Here is a 21,987-nt window from a genome sequence, read left to right as displayed (position 1 = left end):
ATTTTCTTTTACTTTAACAGAGCCCATTTGTTTTGAAATCACTGTCTCAAACCATTGCCAAGGAGTTAAGAGAATCCAGATATCTAGAGCTAATGCTCTTTGATTAACCATTTTGATTCCACTGGGGAAATAAATATCAATAAAACACACCCTCTTTCTAAAATGAACTCTTAGTCTAGCTTTCCATGGGTAAGGCCAGTAGTGGAGATTTGCCAAGTTATGTGGGATCTACAGTGAGGAGTTTGAGAAGATTTGAAGGAGGTCATGCAGATCCAGGAAAAAGAGGAACATTTTGGGCAAAGGGTAGGGCAAGGAAGGAAGAACCTAGCCCAGTGCACAGGTTTGAACCACAAATTGACTATAATTGCTGGGAATTATAGGGAGTTAAAGGGAAATGGAGGACCTGGAGGGAGAGAAGGCCAGCGAGGTGGCCAGGAACAAAGCAATGGAGGCCAGACTGGTGAAGCCTGGATAAGTCAAGTGGGCAGTAAAAAGCCTTTAAAGACTTTTAAAGCCAACGAACATCATCAACAGATTTGAGTTTTTAGAGTTATCATTTTAGGAAGCTAAGTGGAGAATAGGTAAGAGGCTATCAGTCTGAAGGCTATTATGGTTTTCCGAAAGAGAGGTGACATCCTGAATAACTATAGCATTAGTAAGGTTAAAGTGTAGAGTGGATATCAGACATATTCAGGGGTTAAAACCTATCATGACTTGGTGATTATACCACCTTTTCCTTTCTCATGCATTAAAGCTGATGAGGAACAGGAAATATATTTTAAAAAACAAAAGTGTGAAGTTCGTGGTAGAAATCAGATAGAAGAAATCTATCCTCCAAGGATTATCTCTGCCTCTGTTATGTTTGGATAAATTAATAAGATCTTTGAGTTCAGGGAGGTTGAAGGGATTAATAAGCATCCCCTTCACTGAGCTCAGACTGCTAGAGCAGGACCAAGCCGCTGCAGGGAGACCCTGGGGAGAGAACAGATTGCTGAAAAATAAGCTGCCCAAAGCCAAGGCCGAGATGGGTAACTCTCTCAAGAATCACACAGTTTGAGGGTCAGCCAGCCCCAAAATCCAGAAAGAAGTAGAGGAAGGATATTTGTTGCATGTCGGTGTGTATGTGATCTGACAGAGAAGGAATGGAACTGTGGCGTTGCTCAAACCACTTATCTTTTGTAAGATTCAGATTGTTTATGAAAATGGAATGGTTGATCTATGTGAGCTTTAAAGGTTTTTTTGACTTTAAAATTATGTTGTAGTTTTGAGACTATTTAGACAGAATATTACCAAACTGTATCTTAGGTATTTATGTATTAAAAGTTGGTCTACAGTGCTTGGGTGGCTCAGTCAGTGGAGTGTCCAGCTCTTGGTTTCAGCTGAGGTCATAATCCCAGAGTCATGGGATCGGGCCCCATGTGAAGCTCCGCACTGAGTGTGGAGCCTGTGTGGGATTCTCTCTTTCTCTCCTTCTGCCCCTCTCCCCTTCTCATACGCTCTCTCTCTCTCTCTCTCTCTCTCTCTCAGATTAAAAACTAAAGTTGATCTAGAGCAATGCCTTCATGTTTTGTGGTGACATAATCCCTAAGAAATTTTGAAATACTATATAATCCTCATTCATTTTTTAGTAAGCCACCTAACATTCTTCATTATAAGGTTAAATAGTTGGAAAGGATGGAATTTCTGGCATGCTATTTATTTTATTAATCTTTAAGTGAAAGTTTCCATTCAGACCTTAGCGCTACATATTTGCCTCATTTATTTTATGGAAAATGTCTGCTGCAGAGTCTGACTGACAAAGGCAATCCTCACGGTTAAACCATCAGCTAAATCAGATTAGCTTTCTATCAGGAGTCCTTCTTTAATTCAAAAAGATGTGTTAAAGTGTGTCCCTTTGATTGACTTCTTCTCAATTCCAATTCTAAGAGAGACAGGTGATTGATGATGAGGATGAGGATGAGGATGGAGGGGGGAAGCAGTCTCAGGTCTCTTCCATGTAGTTCCTTCTGGATTCAATCTGAAAGAGCAGAAGCTACCCAGGGAAGGCTCTTCCTGGGGCTATGGCAGAGGAAAAACAGGCCAGGCCCAACTACCCGAGCACATTTCCAACCTCTGCCTATGTGTCTTAACACCCCATTGGCCAAAGGAAGTCGCATGGGGAAGCCCAGCATATTGAGGAGGGAAAGTATACACCCCGTATCATGCTGTTGAGGTAGAAATTGAGTAGTCAGGGAAGTAGTATATAATTTAGAAAAATCTAATCTGCTATAGTAAAATAATATGTAGAGCAGTGCGTGCATATTCACATATGGAAACAAGGGACAGCAATACCACGAAAATGCTGAGGAGAAGTGTTTTTGCAGTGCAGAGTTCATTTCAACCTAACCCTTCTGTGTACTGGACTCGATTCTCTGGGGAAGCTCTTTACTTGGATCTATACGTCCACACACACAAATGTGAAGTAATGAATAAAATTCATGTGGCAATAGCGGTGTCCTGCTTTGGAATATGAAAATCCAGTCACCAGGATCTAGTCATGCAAATAAAAAGACCAAATCTATTTCATTAAGTATATCAACAGTTAACATTCACATTTATTTTTGTAAATGATAAACAGCAAGAGTGTGGATCATCTAATGCTGTAGATAATCCTAAAATTCTTTATATTGACCCTAGATTGGAGTGTAAGAGTTTGTGGTCAACAAGATTGAGCTCAAGCAAAATTCAAACTACAGTGCCTTTTAAAACTTTTTTAAAAGTTTATTTGTTTATTTCTACGGAAAGAGAGAGCAGAGGAGGGGCAGAGAAAGAGGGAGACAGAGAACCCCAAGTGGGCACCGCGCTGTCAGCACAGAGCCTGACATGGGGCTCAACTCACAAATGGTAAATCATGACCTGAACTGAAGTCAGATGCTTAAACGACTGAGCCACCAAGCTACAGTGCCTTCCATTCCCAGAACAGATACCCAGCCAACAAGGACAGCTGGCCCCAAATTAGAATTTGGTTGTATAAAATTGAAAGTTGATTTAATGTTTAAATGAAATCGTGTTTGTAAACCACTTTGCAGATTTCCTGGCACACAGTGGATGCTCATTAATTATTTCTCCCTGCATCTTTTCCTTACCTTACTATTTGTTCTATTAGAACAAAAAATCCTGTTCTCAACCAATTACCTCAAGTGGCTTGTTTGTCATGGAAATAAGAAAACGTTTGGTTTGAACTCAGTTTCTTTCATTTAATTAAAACTGTACCTCAACACTTTCAGTTGTATGTGTGTGTGTACTGTTCCTAGCTGATTAAAATGAACTGAAATTCCCTAGATAGCAAGAATATGACATTTAATTAAATCAGCAGTATACCAAAACATTTGTTCAGCCATAGGTTTATGTTGTTTTTCAGCAGATCCAAGTTCGTGTTGTGCTTTATATCCCAGCCGGATATGTGCAGTTTTGTGAATTTATCTGTGTACTTTTCATAGTCATGTGTATTCCTTTGAGGATTCAGAAATTCTGATAATTAAAAATAATTATAATCAATGCCAAATTAAAATTACTTCCTATTTCTGTAAATGGCAAGAAATGTTCTTTTAATAGATGCAATTAAATTCTATCTATAGAATCTATACCTATATCCTATTCTATCATATATTTCTTATTGATAGCTTCATGCAATAAACATTTCAAAATCTAATAGCGATGTTAAAAATATGCCACTGATAAGGAACACAGCAGTAGGTAATTAGATATCATTGTACGAATTCACTTAAGGATCTAAGACCATCAAATTCTACACTTTGCAATTCTTTGATCTCTCTGAATAAAAATATCCCTGTATCCATAATGATGAAATATTAATTTGTGGAAATTTCTTTTTTTTTTAATTCGGCAATAGTGTACTATCTAACCAGAATTACCTGCCACTTTCCTGGAAAAAGTCTCACAGAAGAATTTAGTTACTATACCTTCATACAACCTATAACCCTGTGTTACACATGTATACTGTGTGATTAGAGATTTCAACTTGGACATGCAATTTTCGTTTGTGAAATAAGAGTAGTAAGCAGGCAAACATAACATAAGCATGATGGTATCAAATGAAATTAAGTAAATCTTTATTTTATCAGACAGCAGTAATATTTTGAGTGTACATAGAAATGGTTTTGCCCTCCAAGTTCGATTTGGGTTGTTGATGCCTTTGTTAGTTGCTATGCATCATGTCAGAAAATCTGTCTGCATCAGCCTAGTCTATTAGTGGTAATTTGAGAGTAAAACTTTTTCTTCCTGCACTAGTTCCAAAAACAAATATAAATACATTAATTATTTCAAGGTTTACAAAATCATATTTCTTTTGCATTTTACAAAGGGGAAATAATCCTACTGACTACATGAAGAGTCTCTCCTGGTATATAGAGTTTTAACAGTGTGAATATTACCCTCTAGCTAGAAGCTAGCTACATAAGAAGAAAGTACCTGTGATCTTGATTCCTCTTGGGTCTAAGCCTAAGTCACTTAGGCAGACAACTATTTTATGGTATTCGTATGTATTTTTCTGTTTGTATAGAGTAGATACATCTATTCGTATGTATTTTCTTTGAAAAGAAGTTATAGCCCTTGTATTTTTCATAACAAGAATTATTTGCAAGGGGGATCTGTAGTGTTTTATGCCACATCAAAAAAAAACTGGAAATGTTATTGTGACTTAATATATTTCTCTCTCTCTTCCCTGCTTTCAGCTGTTCAAGGATCGAGTGTTATTTTCCGAACGGTGGAGGTCACATTACATAAAGAAGGCAATACCTTTGGTTTTGTAATACGAGGTAGGTGGTGGCTAGAAAACATGAACCATTAGGTATTCTTAGAGAATTTGTCGATGAAATATTGGGAGTGAATGTCATCCTGAAAACAACAACAACAATAACAGATATTCCCAATGTGTAAAGTCCCCTTATAATATTTGCACCCATTCTTTTCAAAAATAAAGCAATGAATGGGAATCAAAGTGGAATCCAAATGACCTAGATCGGTTTTCAGTCCGTTAATACAGAGCAAGAAGGCACTGTAAACCTTGTCAATTCATTCATCCTACTGATTTGCCACTTTTCCACATGTCTTTTGCTTTCCCTTTATACGTTTTTATATCTCTGAGTCAAAAAATGTTGATGAATATGGGTTGATTTGACTTAATGCTCTAGGATTAAGCAACTTTGTTTAAATTATTTTTTTTTCCTGAAATACATTTTGTTATTGTAGCTTTCTAAAAATGGACTGAAGATAATCTGATCCCTTGGGAACCTATGTGCATCAGCTTAACTTAGTTTATTATGGGATGACATTAATAATAAAGATTTAAGGTGACTCCAACTTAGCTATAAAACCATGAATTCTGAGCTGTAATTCTGGCTTTTAATGTCTAATTTTTCTTATTACCAGTTTCGCCCTTCGAAGACTATGCATAAACAATTCATAATTCCAAGTGTGACAGTAAAGTTTAATAGGGAACTATATATGCATCAGAAATGTTTTTAACGTTTCACATTTCTTGATTTTTTTTTTTTTGCTTTTACCTATTATATTTTATACTTCACCAGGGTCCAAAATTTATCCAATTATTTAAAAAATTAATTAAAATTAACTAAGCCTAGGTGGCTCAGTTGGTTAAGCGTCCAACCTCAGCTCAGGTCATGATCTCGTGGTTTGTGAGTTCAAGCCCTGCATGGAGCTCTGTGCTGATAGCTCAGAGCATGGAGCCTGCCTGGGATTCTGAGTCTCCCTCTCTGCCCTCCCCAGTTCATGTTCTGTCTGTCTGTCTGTCTGTCTCTCTCAAAAATAAATAAATATTAAATTTTTAAAAATTGAGTAAGCACCTTAATAAATGCACATGCATTAAGGAATAAAAGAAATGCATTCATTTATACCGCTTTGTCTTAAATGACCAAGCTTTAGATTCCATTCTGTACCAATCATTTAGCAAATCAAACAATCAGGTATTTATTAAGGACATGTCAACATTGTCAGCACAGGGAGAAGTATTAGGGAGTTATAGGACAAGCCCCCTGTCTGCAGGGAATTATAGTCTAGTGAATTTAAGACAAAGTGCCTGAGTGAGCGGTAGAGAAAATGAAAAACGAGTTCACTGAGTTGTTTAGACCAGCAATCATTACCCTTTTCTGAACAGCTCCTTTTTTTTAGGTGGAACAAACAAGATCATTTTACTTTCATCATTTACCTTAACCATTCCCAAATTTCTGTGTAAAGGAACTAGATGAATATAGTAAAAAGTCAATATAAAAGTAATTTTGGCTCCGAGGGTGGTACATACAAATTCATTTTTGCAATATAGTATGATAGAGAGGCACTCTTGAATCACATGCCTACAAGCCTAATTATTGAAAAGCTACAGTAAAAAATTACTGCTGGGTGCAGATATTCATTACTAGTTGTTGTATGGTTAATCAATAACAAATCAAATTGCTAATGAAAGAACTAAAACAACAGTAATTTATCATTAGGAACAGAAAAAGCATTGAAGCATTTGCAATCTACAACCACCTCAAAACAGCTGATGATATAATGTTAGCAAAATGCTTGTCCTGCCATTGGCAGGAATTTCAAATATCTGTATGTGTATGCATAAAAAGAATCTTCTAGGGGCACCTGAGTGGCTCAGTCAGTTGAGTGTCCGACTTCGGCTCAGGTCATGATCTCGCAGTCAGTGAGTTCGAGCCCCGCATCGGGCTCTGTGCTGACAGCTCAGAGCCTGGAGCCTGCTTTGGGTTCTGTCTCCCTCTCTCTCTGCCCCTCCCCAGTTAACTCTCTGTTCTCGCTGTCTCTCAAAAATGAATAAATGTTAAAAATAATTTTTTTTTAATAATAAAAAAGAATTTTCTAATATGAGCCTAGAATACTATCTGGTACATCATAGGCCCTTAATAAATAAAAGAATAAATAATTGAATGTTGCCTAGATTTGTGTGGACATCAGACTTCTTAGTGCTGTAGTGACTTTAAAACCTTAATAATAATGAACCAGTTTTAGTTTAGGAGTACCACATTTTGGTCGGCTTTAAAAACTCCCTTAGTATATTAGTTGAACATAAAAGTTTGTTGAATTTTGTACAATTTCTCATCAGAATCAAATAAAGAACTTAATTTTTAGATTCGTCTGAGGCCCATCTGAAGGGTCTTCCTTGCTCAAAAGGTGACCCCCACCCATTGCTTCAGAATCTGGATTAGTCACAAAAAGAGGTGCAGAATGAGAAAGTATTGTGGGTAAGTGTTATCATGGCCAAGAAGACATTATGGCATAGATGGAGTCTGAGCTAAACTGATTCAGTGAGAACACCAGGACTAAGGAGAACAGCAGGAAGTAAGAAGACAATATTGCAGATGGAGCCTATTCATTTAGTACTGGTGCGTTTCTTCTTAACCAATTAGAATGGGTCTTAGAACAATAATGTAGGCTTTTACCTGATGAATGGAATTGCATTTCTAATGCTACATGTCCTAGGTTCTAGTACCTTGACTCCCTGAACAGTACGACCTGGCACCTTTAGAATGAAAAATGATGTTCTCTGGGGCGCCTGGGTGGCTTAGTCGGTTAAGCGTCCGACTTTCGCTTAGGTCATGATCTCGCGGTTCGTGGGTTCGAGCCCCGCGTCGGGCTCTGTGCTGACTGCCAGCTCAGAGCCTGGAGCCTCTTTCGTCTGTGACTCCCTTTCTCTCTGACCCTCCCCTGCTCATGCTGTCTCTCTCTCTCTCTCTCTCTCTCTCTCTCCTAGAAATAAATAAAAAACATTAAAAAAGAAAAAAAAAAGAAAAAATGATGTTCTGGCCTAAATCTTGCCAGAGTTATATTTCAGTTAATTCCCTTGCCAGCAAGCTAAGGAAACCAGGTCAGAACAATAGGGAGAAGCACTCTGCCACTGAGCTCTTTGTCACTTTGGGCAAGGAAACTATCAGTCATTCTCAACTATAAAATTGTAGCTAGGTCTACTCATCTAATAGATAGAGTCCAATATTCAGATTTGGTCTGTGTTGTGTCTCTGGCCTTGGTATTTTTAAAAAGCATTCCAGGTGAGTAATGCCAATGGGCAGCCAGGATTGGGAGATACCACTGGTCTCTCTCGTTTTGCTTTGCAGCTCCAAATATCTAGAACCTAAGTGAATCACAAGCTAAATTTGGTTCATAATTTCAAATAATGATAAAATGTCACATATGAGAAATTTAGAGCCATCTCACCCTTTGTCGTGCATTCACTGTTACAGATTTAAATTAGGACCTCCAAATCAAAATTATGGAAAGTTTTGTACAGTCTTTAGCTCCCATCCTTTTCTAAGTCAATATCCCTTCAGGAGAAAACAAACCTATCTTTTTATGAGCACCTTGCAAAAGAGAATTACATAGTGGTATTTATATAAATGTGTGTAAGCATGTGCTGTAATTTGTTGTCATGGTTTTCACTTTCAAATCCTTTTCCAAGGAAGTTGTGAATTTCCTCTTGTAAATAAGGAGGAATTTCAAAAGAAACCATCGAACCAAGTGGAAGAGTGAGGTCCTGAAATGGAGCTTTTATCAATCAGCCAGACTGAATAAATCATTTGTTAATAGAAGTAAGCAGAAAGGAAGCATTGGCCTTCATCAGGAACAGTGAATGCCTTTTGATTGGTCTTTTGGGTTAGATTCTTTCAGTTGACCTCTGTACCTGTTCCAGGTTTGAGAAATGCCAGTCTGTTCTACCAGGCAGACGTTAGGGAAGGAATATCTGACGATAATGTTCATATTCATCAGATACTGGCAAGTATTTGGTGGGCAGCCAGGATGATGTTGTATACAGAAATCAGGCCAGATGCAGGATAGTTAAGAAAGTGGAAATGTCCAGCCTAAAGAAAATGAGACTTAGCATGTGTATAATCACTGTTTTCAACTTTCAGAAAATGTTTCTTGTAGTAGAAAGCATACATTTTTGCTTCACTGCTCTAAATAATAGAACAAGGACCAGTAGGTGAAAACTGAACGAAGACAGAGATCAGATGAATAATTAGGAAGAAGCTTCTAACACTCCTACATGTCCAAATGTGAAATGGGCTGCCTCAAACCTAATAAATAGGCCATCTGGTGGGTCTTAAGAAGAGACTGGGGGAGCACAGACTATGGACCTTCTACAAAAAGGTCCTGGATTGGGGCTCCTGGGTGGCTCAGTTGGTTAAGTGTCTGACTTCAGCTCAGGTCATGATCTCACCGCTCATGGATTCAAGCCCTGTGTCGGGCTCTGTGCAGACAGCTAGCTCAGAGCCTGGAGCCTGCTTCAGATTCTGTATCTCCCTCTCTCTTTGACCCTCTCCTGCTCACGCTGTCTCTCTCTCTCTCTCTCTCAGAAATAAATAAAACATAAGAAAATGTTTAAAAAAAGGGATCCTGGATTTAGAAGAGAATTTATAATAAATTACCTTCCATCTAATAGCTTCTATGTTTCCAAGAATTCTTGAGCCGAAATTTTCTGTATATGGAAATAAAATCTCCGTTTAAGCATTGTAGTCATCTTGAAATTATCTGTCAATTTTTGAACACCCCAACTTTAATGGAACCCACCTTATCTACTTGAACTTTTTCCTTTCTTGTTTTATATGCTTACATATTGTCCCCCTCTCGAGTTTTTGCTTCCTTTATGCCAGGTTGTAGACCTTCTCACCTGTATTATAGCCCAGGTTAATTGACACCAGGTATACCCACCTACACTTTGTTGATAATTGGCTATTGTCCTAATTAGGCAGGTACTTGTAAGTAGTTGATGCTCTTCTAACACTAGCTGTTAACTATTTTATATATCACCCCTGAATACAGCCATATATTTATTGAAAAGTAGAGACAGCATGACTTCAAAAACATAATTCTATATAAAATGAATACGATTTTTGGAAAAATTTTACATGTTTTCCTCCACACATCAACAAAATGTCCTTTAGCTTCTCGGCCAGCATTTGGTAAGTGAATTTTTTTAATGAAAGCATTTTTAAGCTGAATTTCTTTTCTTCGCTAGGAGGGGCACATGACGATAGAAATAAATCTCGTCCAGTTGTAATAACATGTGTTCGTCCTGGAGGACCTGCGGACAGGTAAACTTCCCCTCTCTGTGTCACACTCCAAATAGATTCAATAAAGCTGAGGACTTTGGTATAGAGTGGATGCATTAGAAATTTCATAGTGAGGGGCGCCTGGGTGGCTCAGTCAGTTAAGCGTCCAACTTCGGCTCAGATCATGATCTCACGGTTTGTGAGTTCAAGCCCCGCATTGGGTTCTGTGCTGACAGCTCAGAGTCTGGAGCCTGCTTCAGATTCTGTGTCTCCCCTCCTCTCTGCCCCTCCCATGCTCATGCTATGTCTCTATCTCTCAATAATAAATAAACAAAAAAAAAGAAATTTCATAGTGAAAGATAGATATTAAGCAAATATGTTGGAATGTGTGAAAATTGAAATTGTTTGGGCTCCAAAATCAGAAGCAAGAAGGTTTGACTGCAGTTTCAACACTCACTACCCTCCATGTCTGGTAAGTGACTTACCAGTTCTGAGCTCAGTTTCCTTCACTGTGAAATGTGGATAATAATACCTACATTTCAAGGTCTTCAGTTTTATCAAAGACTGGCTGGCGCCTTGCAGGGAAACCTATCATGCAGTAGACATTTTATAGAAGGCAGCTGGCTTTTTAAAGGCAGATACTTAAAACACATAGTCTCCAGTTGCTAATCTCCTACCCTGGGAAGTTAGGCGGTGACGTTCCGATTGTTACTATTATCAACATCCTTATGATTATTATTATCTTTTGATGATGATTATGTATGTCAGACTGGAAGTGACTTTTAATAAAAGGGAAGGAACGTTGTCAGTGTCTAAAGCTATCTCTTCCTGACTAATTTGAATATCTGAAGGGGCAGGTTCCTCAGCTCTCATATCGCAAATATTCGAGAAGGTCCTACGCAAACTCACAACTTAGCTATCTCAGGAGATACGTCTTCATATTAATTTCCTGTAGCAAACGTGAATTCCCTAAAGGCAGGGGGCTGCAACTCCAGCCATTCAATGTTGTTGAAGGGTAAGAGAAAAATGGTCTGGTTACCCCTGACTCAGCACTATCTTTTGAACCAGGGTATAATTTTTTAAACCATTTCTTATGCAATAGAAATAGTAATAATAAGTACTGTTTATTGAGCAGCTAGCCATGTGCCAGGAAATGTACTAAGTGTTTGGCAGACGTTATTTTATTTTATCTTCACAACTGCCTACTAAGTACTTTTTATCCGAACTTCCAGGTGATAAAACTGAGGCCCCATATGGATAAGTGACTTACCAGCTAGTTCATGGAAGAACTAGAATAGGAATTCAAGTTTATGTTCCTTCAAAATCCATACTGTTAGCTCACTTTTCTAAAAAGTTTGTGTTTAATATAAGAGGATATGAAGACATTGGTTTCTCACCTATGCTATAGTGTGTTCGCCTTTGCAGAGGATAGTACAAAGTCAGAATTTTCACAGAAATCTTCCTTTTTCCTTTCTCCTGCTTCTCTTGTGAATTATTCTTCTGCAGTAAATGAGATTTCCATTCCTTATTAACATTTACCTTGGGGTTGACAAAAATGTCAGAAGCAAGCTACTAGTTTCTGAGCAACATTATTATCAAATTAATTTAGGATGAAATGGGATCTAAAAGTTTAAGATAAAACTTTGGAGTCAAAATTCTAGAGAATTATCTAGATGAAGGATATTTAAGAGATCATTCTTATCCTTTCCAAATCCTCAACTTGTAATCCTCCCGCCCCCATTCAATGTGCCCTATCCCTGACCCTCCCTGAGGCAGGATGGTTATAATCTGGAAGCCTCCTGACTATATTTTAGTGGTGTTTCTAATCTCCGGAGGCGTCTTCTCCCAGTGCCGTGAGTGTCTGTGGTCACAGCAGAAAGAATAGTATTTCTTTGTCTCTTCCAAGGAATATGAGACTGAATCAATTTAATGATTGCCAAAATGGCCTTATAAATCAATAGGGAAATTTCTAGAATAGGGAAATTTTTCACCAGTGCTCCCTGTCCTGCTTGGGTTCACGGCTAATAAATGGAATGGAATCAGCAGGCTTTTCTGCTCACCTGGCTTTGGAAAAAATAGGTAAATGCTATTTTCTGGGCTCTAGTAAATCAATTTTAGATATTTAGGCAAAAACCTAGAAAAGGGAAAGTGTGCCTTTAGTACTTTTGCACCCCAAGAATTAACTGGGGGTAACTTGGTGATTGACTGTTATGCAATTATTTCTTTATTACTGACTCGCACACTGCACCAGTCTTCTGTTCAGAGCTACCTCTTTAGTCTCTTACTATCACACTTGATGCTTAAGAAGAAACACAAATAGGATGGATGGCAGAAGGTGTGAAAGAGCCGCTTTGGCTATGGGACATTTGATGCTAACCCCCCCATTAGGTTACATTAATGAAGACTGTTTCTGTGTTCTCCCTTCAGAGAGGGCACCATCAAACCTGGTGACAGGTTGCTCAGTGTGGATGGAATCCGGCTTCTCGGAACCACGCATGCGGAAGCCATGAGTATTCTTAAACAGTGTGGACAAGAAGCAACACTGCTGATTGAATATGACGTCTCAGTGATGGGTATGTCGGAGTCCTGAGGTTGTGCTTGCTAAGCTCTGGGTCATGTCATTGTCCGTCCCTGATAAACCACTTTGGATTAAGAATGAACTGTTCTGTCCTCTTACAGCAGACAGAATTCCATCAATACTCTATCATTACTCTGTTGGGTTCAGGAAGAGGTGAGTGGTGCTTTTCAGCGATTTAGAGTTCTTGTGTCAATAGCTTCTATAATAAGGTCTCATTCCATCAGAATGTTTCACCTAGCAATCAGTTCTTCTATGTGGATTAGAGTTTGGCAGCAAAGTATTTCCCCCTCCAGATCACAAAAATAGTATTATTAACTAGAGGGTAATTTCTCTTTTACTACGCAGAGACTGAGAAAAATAGGAGATTTCTTTCCTCCCTGTAACTTCACAGTATGAGGCCAGCTAATCAGAATTAAGGGAAATGACCATTTTATCATAAGATTTAGGGACAAAGAGAGGAAAGGGGACATATCGTGTCAGTGATTAAAATGAGAAGTGGAGTACAGTATTCTTTATTTTTTTTATGTAGTTGACACATGGCGTTACATTTGTTTCAGGTGTACAGCATAGTGATTTGGCAAAGTTCGTATGTAATGCCATGCTCACCACAAGTGTAGCTACCATCATCACCATGCAATATCATTACAATACCTTTGACTATATTCCCTTCGCTGTACCTTTCGTTTCCATGATTTACTCATTCCATAATGGAAAACCTGTGTTGCCCACTCCCTTTCAACCATTTTGCCCACCCCCACTCCTTGCCCATCTGGCAGCCATAAGTTGGTTCTCTGTATTTATAGCTCTGCTTCAGCTTTCTGTTTGTTTATTCACTTACCTGGGTTTTTTTTCAATTCCACATATGAATGAAATCATATGGTATTTCTTTCTCAGTCTGACTTATTTTACTTAGCATAACACCCTCTAAATCCATCCATTTTGTCTACAATGGCATTATCTCATCCTTTTTTGGTGACCGCATAATATATATATAAATCACACCTTCCTTATCTATTCATCTGTCCGTGGACACTTAGGTTGCTTACGTATCTTACCTATTATAAATAATGCTGCAGTAAACATAGGGTGCATATATCTTTTCAAGTCAGTGTTTTGGTTTTCTTTGGGTAAATACCCAATAGTGGAATTACTGGACCATATGGTATCTGCTATTTTTAATTTTTTGAAGAAACTCCATAGTGAAGCACCAATTTACATTTCCACCTTTTCTTCCACATTCTCACTAACACTTGCTATTTCTTGTCTTTTTAATTTTAGCCATTCTGAAAGGTGTACAGTGATACCTCATCGTGGTTTTGACTTGCATTTCCTTGGTGTTTAGTGATGCCCAGCATCTTTTCATGTGTCTGTCTGTCATCTAAATATCTTCTGTAGGAAAATGTCTATTCAATTCTTCTGCCCACTTTTAGTTGGATTATTTGGTTTTTTGGTGTTGAGTTATAGAAGTTCTTCCTTTATATATTTTGGGTATTAAACCCTTATCAGATATATTATTTGCAAATCCCCTCACATTTAATAGTAACCTTTTTGTTTTGTTGACGGTTTCCTTTGCTGTGCAAAAGCTTTTTATTTTGACATAGTCCCAATAGTTTATTTTTGCTTTCTCTCCCTTGCCTTAGGAGACATATCTAGCCAAACGCAGTGTAGTATTTTTCTTTCAATAATGATTACAGTGGAAATTAATTCTATTTCTACCATCACATCCATGGAAGATATCCTCATCTGGCTTTTAAGGGAGAGCCACGTTTGTGCAATGTTGACTATGGCAGAAAAATTATGAGATAATGAATTGGAACTTGAAGTTGAAACTAAATCATGTTATACAATTATCGGACATGATTATTTGACCTGATTTTACCAGTAAGTTTTGTGCTGGTGAAATGTAACAGAGAAAGAGCCTATTCTACAACTGCAAACTCCTTTCTCCTTTATTTCCCACTCTGTATAATGATTCATGTAGAACAGTGTTGCTTGAAAATATTAATATGTCTATTGATCGGAAATGTTTTAAAGAGGTATGAGGTTTCTTAAAAGACTTAAAATATGAGATTTAAGGAGTTCTTGGCGGCATAAGCAGTACGATATACCCTTGACATGGAAAGTTCAAAAATGAATGAATTTCTCTTTTGTTACATAGGTTTTAAATTGGATTTGGAGTTAGGTGATATGGGTTCTGTTCTCACTCGACTGATTTCTAGCTACGAATTTGGACCATGTTACTTATTTCCTTGTGCCTTAGTTACCTCATTTGTCAAATGCAGACTTGCTTACTGCTTCTCAGCTTTTTCTCTCTCACTCTGTTCCTCACTGTCTGTCCTCCATTCTTCCTCCTTTCCCTTCCAGCCACCTAATTCTTCTTTGATATTCTGCTCTCCATTTCTCACTATGAGTACTACTCTATTCTAGTTGTCCTACTTGGATATTTTTTCTAATATTCCCTATAGTCATCTTCCTTTTTCTCTGTTTGTCTTTCTTGCTTTTTTCCATTCTTGTTTTCCTAATTTGGGTTAAAATAGGATTAGGGATCCCTAAACTCAAATAACTGAGAATAACAATTAGAAGAAAGAGAAGTACAAATGGTATCCTAGAATATAAGAAACTTTCAGTTAGAATTGTTCATAAAATATGAACTGGAACTTTCTATAGCAAAAAAAAAAAAAAGTTTCCTTTTTTTTGTAATACTTTTCTTTTGCAACTTTTGGAGCTCTTCTTCTTCAAAAGGAATAAAATGTGCTCTTACACAACACAGCCTGGGAAAATGAGGAGCAATAGCTCAACAGTATACAAGAACACCATCAAGTACAAAGAGCAGAAACCCAGTGTAGACTAGCTTCAAGAGGGAATTTGTTAGCCTACAAAAGCTTGGAGTCCAAGGTATATCCTGGCTTCAAACACAAGTTCCGTAATGTCACAGGCATTCTGTCTCTCCGATCTCCTTGCCTAGGAAAGGCTCCCCTTACGTGATGACAAGATGGCCCCAGCAGCCACAATTCTACATCATCTTGGGAGTTTATGATACCAGAGAAAGAAATGAGACTGGATCTCCCATAAAAGAGTCTCAGTGACTTACTTTGGAGCAAATGCTGACCATTACACTAATCACTGTGTCCAGGGATATAATGCACTCTTTGCTTCTTCAGTAAGGGAGGCAGAAGTGTCTGTTGAACAACCCCAGCGGAATGAAACAGAGAAATGGCACTTCCCCAGAGCACATGGTGTTGAGTTGATGAAAGTAATAGATGCCCTTTTGAGAATATATGTTGATGTTAAATATTATATTTCCACTAACATGAGTTATATTCCCTCTAATATGAGAGTTTTCCTTGCTTCACATCCTCACTGGCACTTAGCATTCTGACTCTAGTTCATGCTAACTATTCTGATGGATGTTTAATGATATCCCATCTTGAGCTTAATGTACGCTGTCTCCATGAATAACCATATGAGGCACCTTTTCATTTGCCAGCAGGACATACTTGTTGCGTTGGCTTTACATTTAATACTTTTATTTATTTATATATTACTAAAATCATGACACATTATATCTTAGACATATATGTATATCTATAATCATAGATATAAAAATTCATTTTAATTATTTATACACCCTTAAAAGGACACAAATTATTTCTTAGGAAGTGTGTGTATGCATGCGCGAGCGCACGCACATGCACACATGTCTACCCATCCAACCATAAATCTCAACCCTGGAATCAGATATATTTTTTCAGTAAATCTCAAAATATAAATGTCAGCAGATTCAGTAGTCTATTTAGAAAAGCTGTTGACACTATAGATTTTATTAATTAAAGTTGAATTTAATCTATGTTAATATTTTAAGGAGAATGTATTGAGATGAGGAAGACTGTGACAGGAATAGGTTGAGGGGGAAATTAAGGGTTCAATTTGGGACATGTTCTGTTTGAGATATCTCTCTACCATTCAAGTGACATGTGGCGAATGCAGTTGTATATTTAAGCCTGGATTTCACTGTAGAAGTTAGGGCAGGTGATATAAATTTTTAAGTCAACAGCACAGAGATGGATCATAAAACCATGAGGCACCTTAGGGGAGTGAGAACAAGAAGAGAGGACTGAGCTCTGGGGCTCTCCAAATGTGACAAGTCACAAGTCAGGAAGGTGAACAGGAACGTGTAAAAATAATTTGAGTGATGGAGACAGAGAACCAAGGCAGAGTATTGAGGCACAGAGGACAGATTTTTCCTCTGTAAAATGGTGGTCATTATACCACCACACTCACAAGTTGCTGTAAGAAGCAAAAGAATTAATACACAAGCAGTGTTTGGCACATAAGAGGTGCGTAGTAAATATGAACTAATCATTTAAAATGTTTATAGGAAAAAACACCCAGTTTTATTATTGTTGAAATCTATTACCAAACAATTGGGTCTGAGAGCTCTGCTACTGCTACTGGAAACCAAATAACATAAAATACAAGGAGAGCATGAACATCAGACTTCAGCAAAATGTAGTGCCTCGTGAAGTAAAAAAAAAACTTGATTGAGTCTTGGCTCTCTGTTGACCTTGGAGAAGTTATTAAGCCTCTCTAAGCTTCAACCTTCCTATCTCTAAACTAGGGAGGAGAATAGCACTTCTACAAAGGATTGATGGAAAGATTGAGTGAATATATATATAAAGTGCTTACCATAACTAAACTAAGCCATTATTGAATACCAGGAAATTAAAGTTGACTGTTTCCATATTCCACTTCCCTAAAATGAACTTCAGGCCTCTCATTATTACCCTGGATGAACAAGGAGCTGAAGCTTCATTCTGTGACAGTACTAAGTCATTGATTGGTAGGAAGAATATTTGAGTAGTAACGTGTTCTGGGTTGTTTTATTTTCTAAAATTCACTGAAATACTTATTCTGCTTAAAACTTTGCTGAATATATTTCTAAAATATGTTTCCTAGAATGTATGTTAAAGATACTCGAGTCTTTGATAGAGGCACACATAGTTATCTCAAGGGCTTTGTTCTGAACATCACTCATTAGGCCGGTGCTACAGAGTCAAGAGGTTTAGAGATTATGCCAAATGTGTACTGATTTATAATCTATTCAGGAGTTTTAAAAATTATAAGATCCTCTAATAATTATTTATTTTGTAACTTTCCTCTTTCTTCCATGGGAAGAGCTGTAGGAAGCCATCAGTTAATATGGATTTCTTGTCAGCTATATTAAACAAGGCTCACTGTAGTGTAATTTAAATAAACTTTCTTACCGAGAAACAGTAATCAGAGTCATTTTAGTAGATGTCAAATGTAACCGGCAAATTATTGTAGTTGATAATAAAGATGGAGAGATTACTAAAATGTTTTCTCAAATACTGTGAAATACTGTGAGTTTTTCCACTGTCAGGCCTAATATATATATGTATATATAGCTCCACCTCCTTCCCTGATCTTACTCTTATTTGGTTCAGTCAGTGTCTTTCATTTTCTCTCACTTTTGAGCCCACTAGCACTCCCTTGGCAACTCTGGAGAGCATTTACATTTTGTCTTGCCTAAGTTATCTGTGTTTTTCTGTTGTGCCTTTAGGTTCCATAGACTCCTTGGGGATACTAATTGAATCATCTTTTTTGCTTATTTCTATTGCATCTCATATGAAGTCTCCAGATACACATAGGAGGCTCTTACTGACAATTGTGGATTGAACAATGAAATCACCTATAGATTAGCTGTTCTTATGACTGATCGTCATTAAGTGGATGTATATAGAATATAGCAAAACATCAATGTTTATATGTTAGGTTTAAAATGAAGTTACTTCATGATGTCATCTTACATTTCAGAATGTAAAATCAAAATCTCTTAGTCTACTGATGGTGTTTTTCTGTGTTCCTCTAAGCCCCTGACTCTCCTCTTAATTTTTTCTGTGTTCAGCTTCAAATATTTCCTCTTACATATATGGACCAAGCCAGCGTGCAAAATCAAGGATGCTGAAAAAAATGTTATCCTTTCCTTAGAAATGCCCACGCATATTATACCTTTGCCCAGATGTGTGGATAGGCCTTACTTATATTCAGTCCTTAGTAATTTTCAGGTAATTGTTTTAACAGATATTGATTTAAGTGTTATGAGTCTTTAGAAAAGATGACTAGCTCCGTTTACAATCAAAAGATTAGGTTTATGGCGCATCTGGGTGGCTCAGTCAGTTGAGTGTCCGACTTGATTTCAGCTCAGGTCATGATCTCACGGTTCGTGAGTTCAAGCCCCACATCACTGACAGTGCATAGCCTGCTTGGGGTTCTGTCCCCTTCTGTCTCTGCCCCTCCCCTGCTCACCCTCTCTCTCTCTCTCTCCCTTTCTCTCAAAAATTAGTAAATAAAATATTTTTTAAAAAGTATAGGTTGATTGCTGTCATCACAACTGGATCTTGGCCATGCTTTGCATTTCATTTTTTCAGAATATTAAGATATAACACTTCCACCAGTGACTTCTGAGTCACAAGTACCAAGAGTAAATTGGCCACTGTCTGTATTCTCTAATAAGTTTCTTTTAGACGATCTCAATGTACTGGACACCGAATTTCTCAAGGGTTCCTAGAAGTATGTATGACACATGTGCTTCTTTGTGGGTTACCAGCATAACTACCTCTTCACAGAAAATATCATAAATGGAAGACCAGAAAGTTTTCCACAAAATTACATCTGTACTATTTGGGATTCTCTCTCTCTCACTCTCTGCACCTCCCCCACTTGTGTACACATACATGTGTGCGCTCTCTTTCTCTCTATCAAAATAAAGAAACTTTAAAAACAAAAAGGAAAGTTGGCCACTTCCCTTGCTAATCACAACAAACCCAGCAATCTCATTTACCAGAGATTTCTTCCCAGCATTTCTATAATAGGCATAAGGGCAAGTTGCTGCTGTGAAGCCATTATCTGCAAAGATCTTGATCTTGGCATTCTGAGACATTAATAAATTAATGGAAAATGGGTTAAAATTTCCTCATTTTCAGATTGAATATTATGCTTCTAAAATTAAACATGTCCCTTAAGGGGAAAATTGGTCCTTTAATTTTAGTGTATTTTAGAAAAATGAAAAACTGTCTCAACTCTGTCAGAAGAAACCTCTTTGCATGGTAAGTTTCTGTAAGGTCACATGCATGTATTAGGTAGACCATAGTTGCATTTCCTTTTAAGAAGAGTAACAGGTAAGCACTTCTATCAATCATTAGGTCATTTCTTGGCCATTTTTTAGAGTACTACCCAAGTGCTAAACAAGATTACTTTTCTCTGTGGTTGGATACCTAATTTTCTAATTCCTTGCTCTCGGAATAGCACCAAGATATCTTTTACTGGGAAAAATCATTCTTCTTTATATCTTTGTATATCTTTATATCTTGTATTAACCGTTATGTATAACTGTAAGCTATACCTTCCAAAGAAACAGAAGACCACAAGCTCCCTGTGAGGCGTGAAACTCTTCTAACTCTTTTCTCCATATTTTAGTTATCTTTGTTCAATGGCATCCACTTCAGTGCCTGTATACAGTAAAACTATTTTTTAGTATCATTTATGATATACTAGTAGATATTAAAGTATCAAGGAGGACTCCCAACAGTCATAATACCAAGGGAACAAACTATATGTCTGCCTGTTTCTGCAGCTATGATACTGAATATGGCTATCAGATGCCACTGTCTTATCACTCATGAGAGTGCATTTACTCTGTATGATAGCACCCACTGTTTTCCCCTGCCTCCTGGATTTTCTATATGATCCACAATTATAATGGTAGAAACTGCCCTGACTGTCTTCATGAAGTCAGAAGGTCAGAGCATTTTTGTAAGCATTCTCCGGTTTACTTGAAGATGAATGAAAACTTTTCTACTGTGAATTCTCAGAGGCAGAGTGAGATACAGACATCCTTGAGAACACACCAGCACCCAACACCCGCTTTCTGTAGCATCTAGTTCTCATCCCCCGAAGCTGTTGTATTAGTAGTAAAATAGGAAATGGAAAAGCCAGCAGGTTTTCTCCCGATCTCTGTGAGGGCACTACTATATAGCATTAATCTCACTCGGAATCACCGTAGCATCTAATGGAGTAATTCACAAGAAACATCAAATGACTGCTAAACGGACCATACCTCCCGAAGAATTATTTTATTTTGAAACAAGTAAAATGCAAGAAGTCATTCCAAAATTCTTCCCTCAACTCCTTTACTTTTCCTGTCTCTGAACATACCCTCACAATATTATCATCTGTTCCGACAACTACCACCATCCTTATTTGGACTTCCGCCTACCCATTAGATATAAAACAAAGTCCAAAGTCTTCAGTGTGACACTCAGGCTCTACCCAAGCTTTTCCTGACCTGCCTTTCTACGTTTGTTTTTTTGTTATATCCTGGGAAAACCCTGTGCTTCATTCAGCCACACTGGACATTTAATGATTTGTGAAGGATGTTTTACCATGTTTGTGTGTTTCCTTGTGGTTTTCATCCTACCTGTACAGTGTAGTGATTTAGTAATTTAAAGGACCAAGGTTTGGTGGCTTAGTCGGTTGAGTGCTTGACTTCAGCTCAGGTCATCATCTCCTGGTCTGTGAGTTCGAACCCCATGTCGGGGTCTGTGCTGACAGCTCGGAGCCTGGAGCCTGCTTCGGATTCTGTGTCTCCCTCTCTCTCTCTGCCCCTCCCCTGCTCATGCCCTGTGTCTCTGACTCTCAAAAATGAATAAATGGTAAAAAAAAATAAAATAAAATAAAATAAAACAAAGCAAAAAAAATAAAATAAAAGGACCCAGGTTTGATTCCTGGCTCTGCAACTTACTAGATATGTGACCTTTCTAAGCTTCAGTTTCCCCAGCTATAAAATGGGGATTCAACATAGCAGTTCATTCCTATGATTTGTGGTGGTTAAAGTTGTTAATATGTTAAAACACTTGGCATATTCCTGGCACACACAGAAACTTAAAAATCTGCTTTTATTATTGTCATTATTATTGTTGTTAGGTGCGCTTTCTCACTCTTGTATTACAGCCTTTCAACTTCGCTTCTATTTCTTGAAGCTAGACCTAGCAAATCCAGCCGTAGTGATCCCTCTGTCACCTTAACTCCTATGGTGGCTTTTTAAGACACCTCTTTATAGTCTTCACCCCACTGAATATAGTAGTGTGGCTTTCTGTGTGTGTGACCATCTCTCCTCTATGAGATTATAAACTCCTTGAGGACAGGGACTATTTCATACCCATATGTATCCTCTGCTGTGCCCTATACATGGAAGACACTATCTCTTGGCTGACTGACTAAATGAATGTACAGATAAACAAAGAGTCAATCAAAATAAAC

General features: G+C 37.7%; 1 protein-coding gene across 1 annotated transcript in view; it reads left to right on the top strand.

Annotated features, from left to right (window-relative positions):
* Nucleotides 1-21,987, top strand: part of GRIP1 (glutamate receptor interacting protein 1) — a 224,165-nt gene that overhangs the window by 82,060 nt on the left and 120,118 nt on the right. The window contains exons 6-8 of the mRNA XM_039234294.1: nt 4,734-4,817; nt 10,037-10,112; nt 12,498-12,643. Of these exons, the coding sequence (XP_039090225.1) occupies nt 4,734-4,817; nt 10,037-10,112; nt 12,498-12,643 (306 nt within the window). The remainder of the gene's footprint in view (nt 1-4,733; nt 4,818-10,036; nt 10,113-12,497; nt 12,644-21,987) is intronic.

The sequence above is a fragment of the Hyaena hyaena genome, unplaced genomic scaffold, assembly GCF_003009895.1.
Source record: "Hyaena hyaena isolate Hyena2069 unplaced genomic scaffold, ASM300989v1 scaffold_87, whole genome shotgun sequence".
Classification (NCBI taxonomy): domain Eukaryota; kingdom Metazoa; phylum Chordata; class Mammalia; order Carnivora; family Hyaenidae; genus Hyaena; species Hyaena hyaena.
Note: the sequence above shows the minus strand (reverse complement) of the source record. Positions and strands in the feature narration are given on the sequence as shown.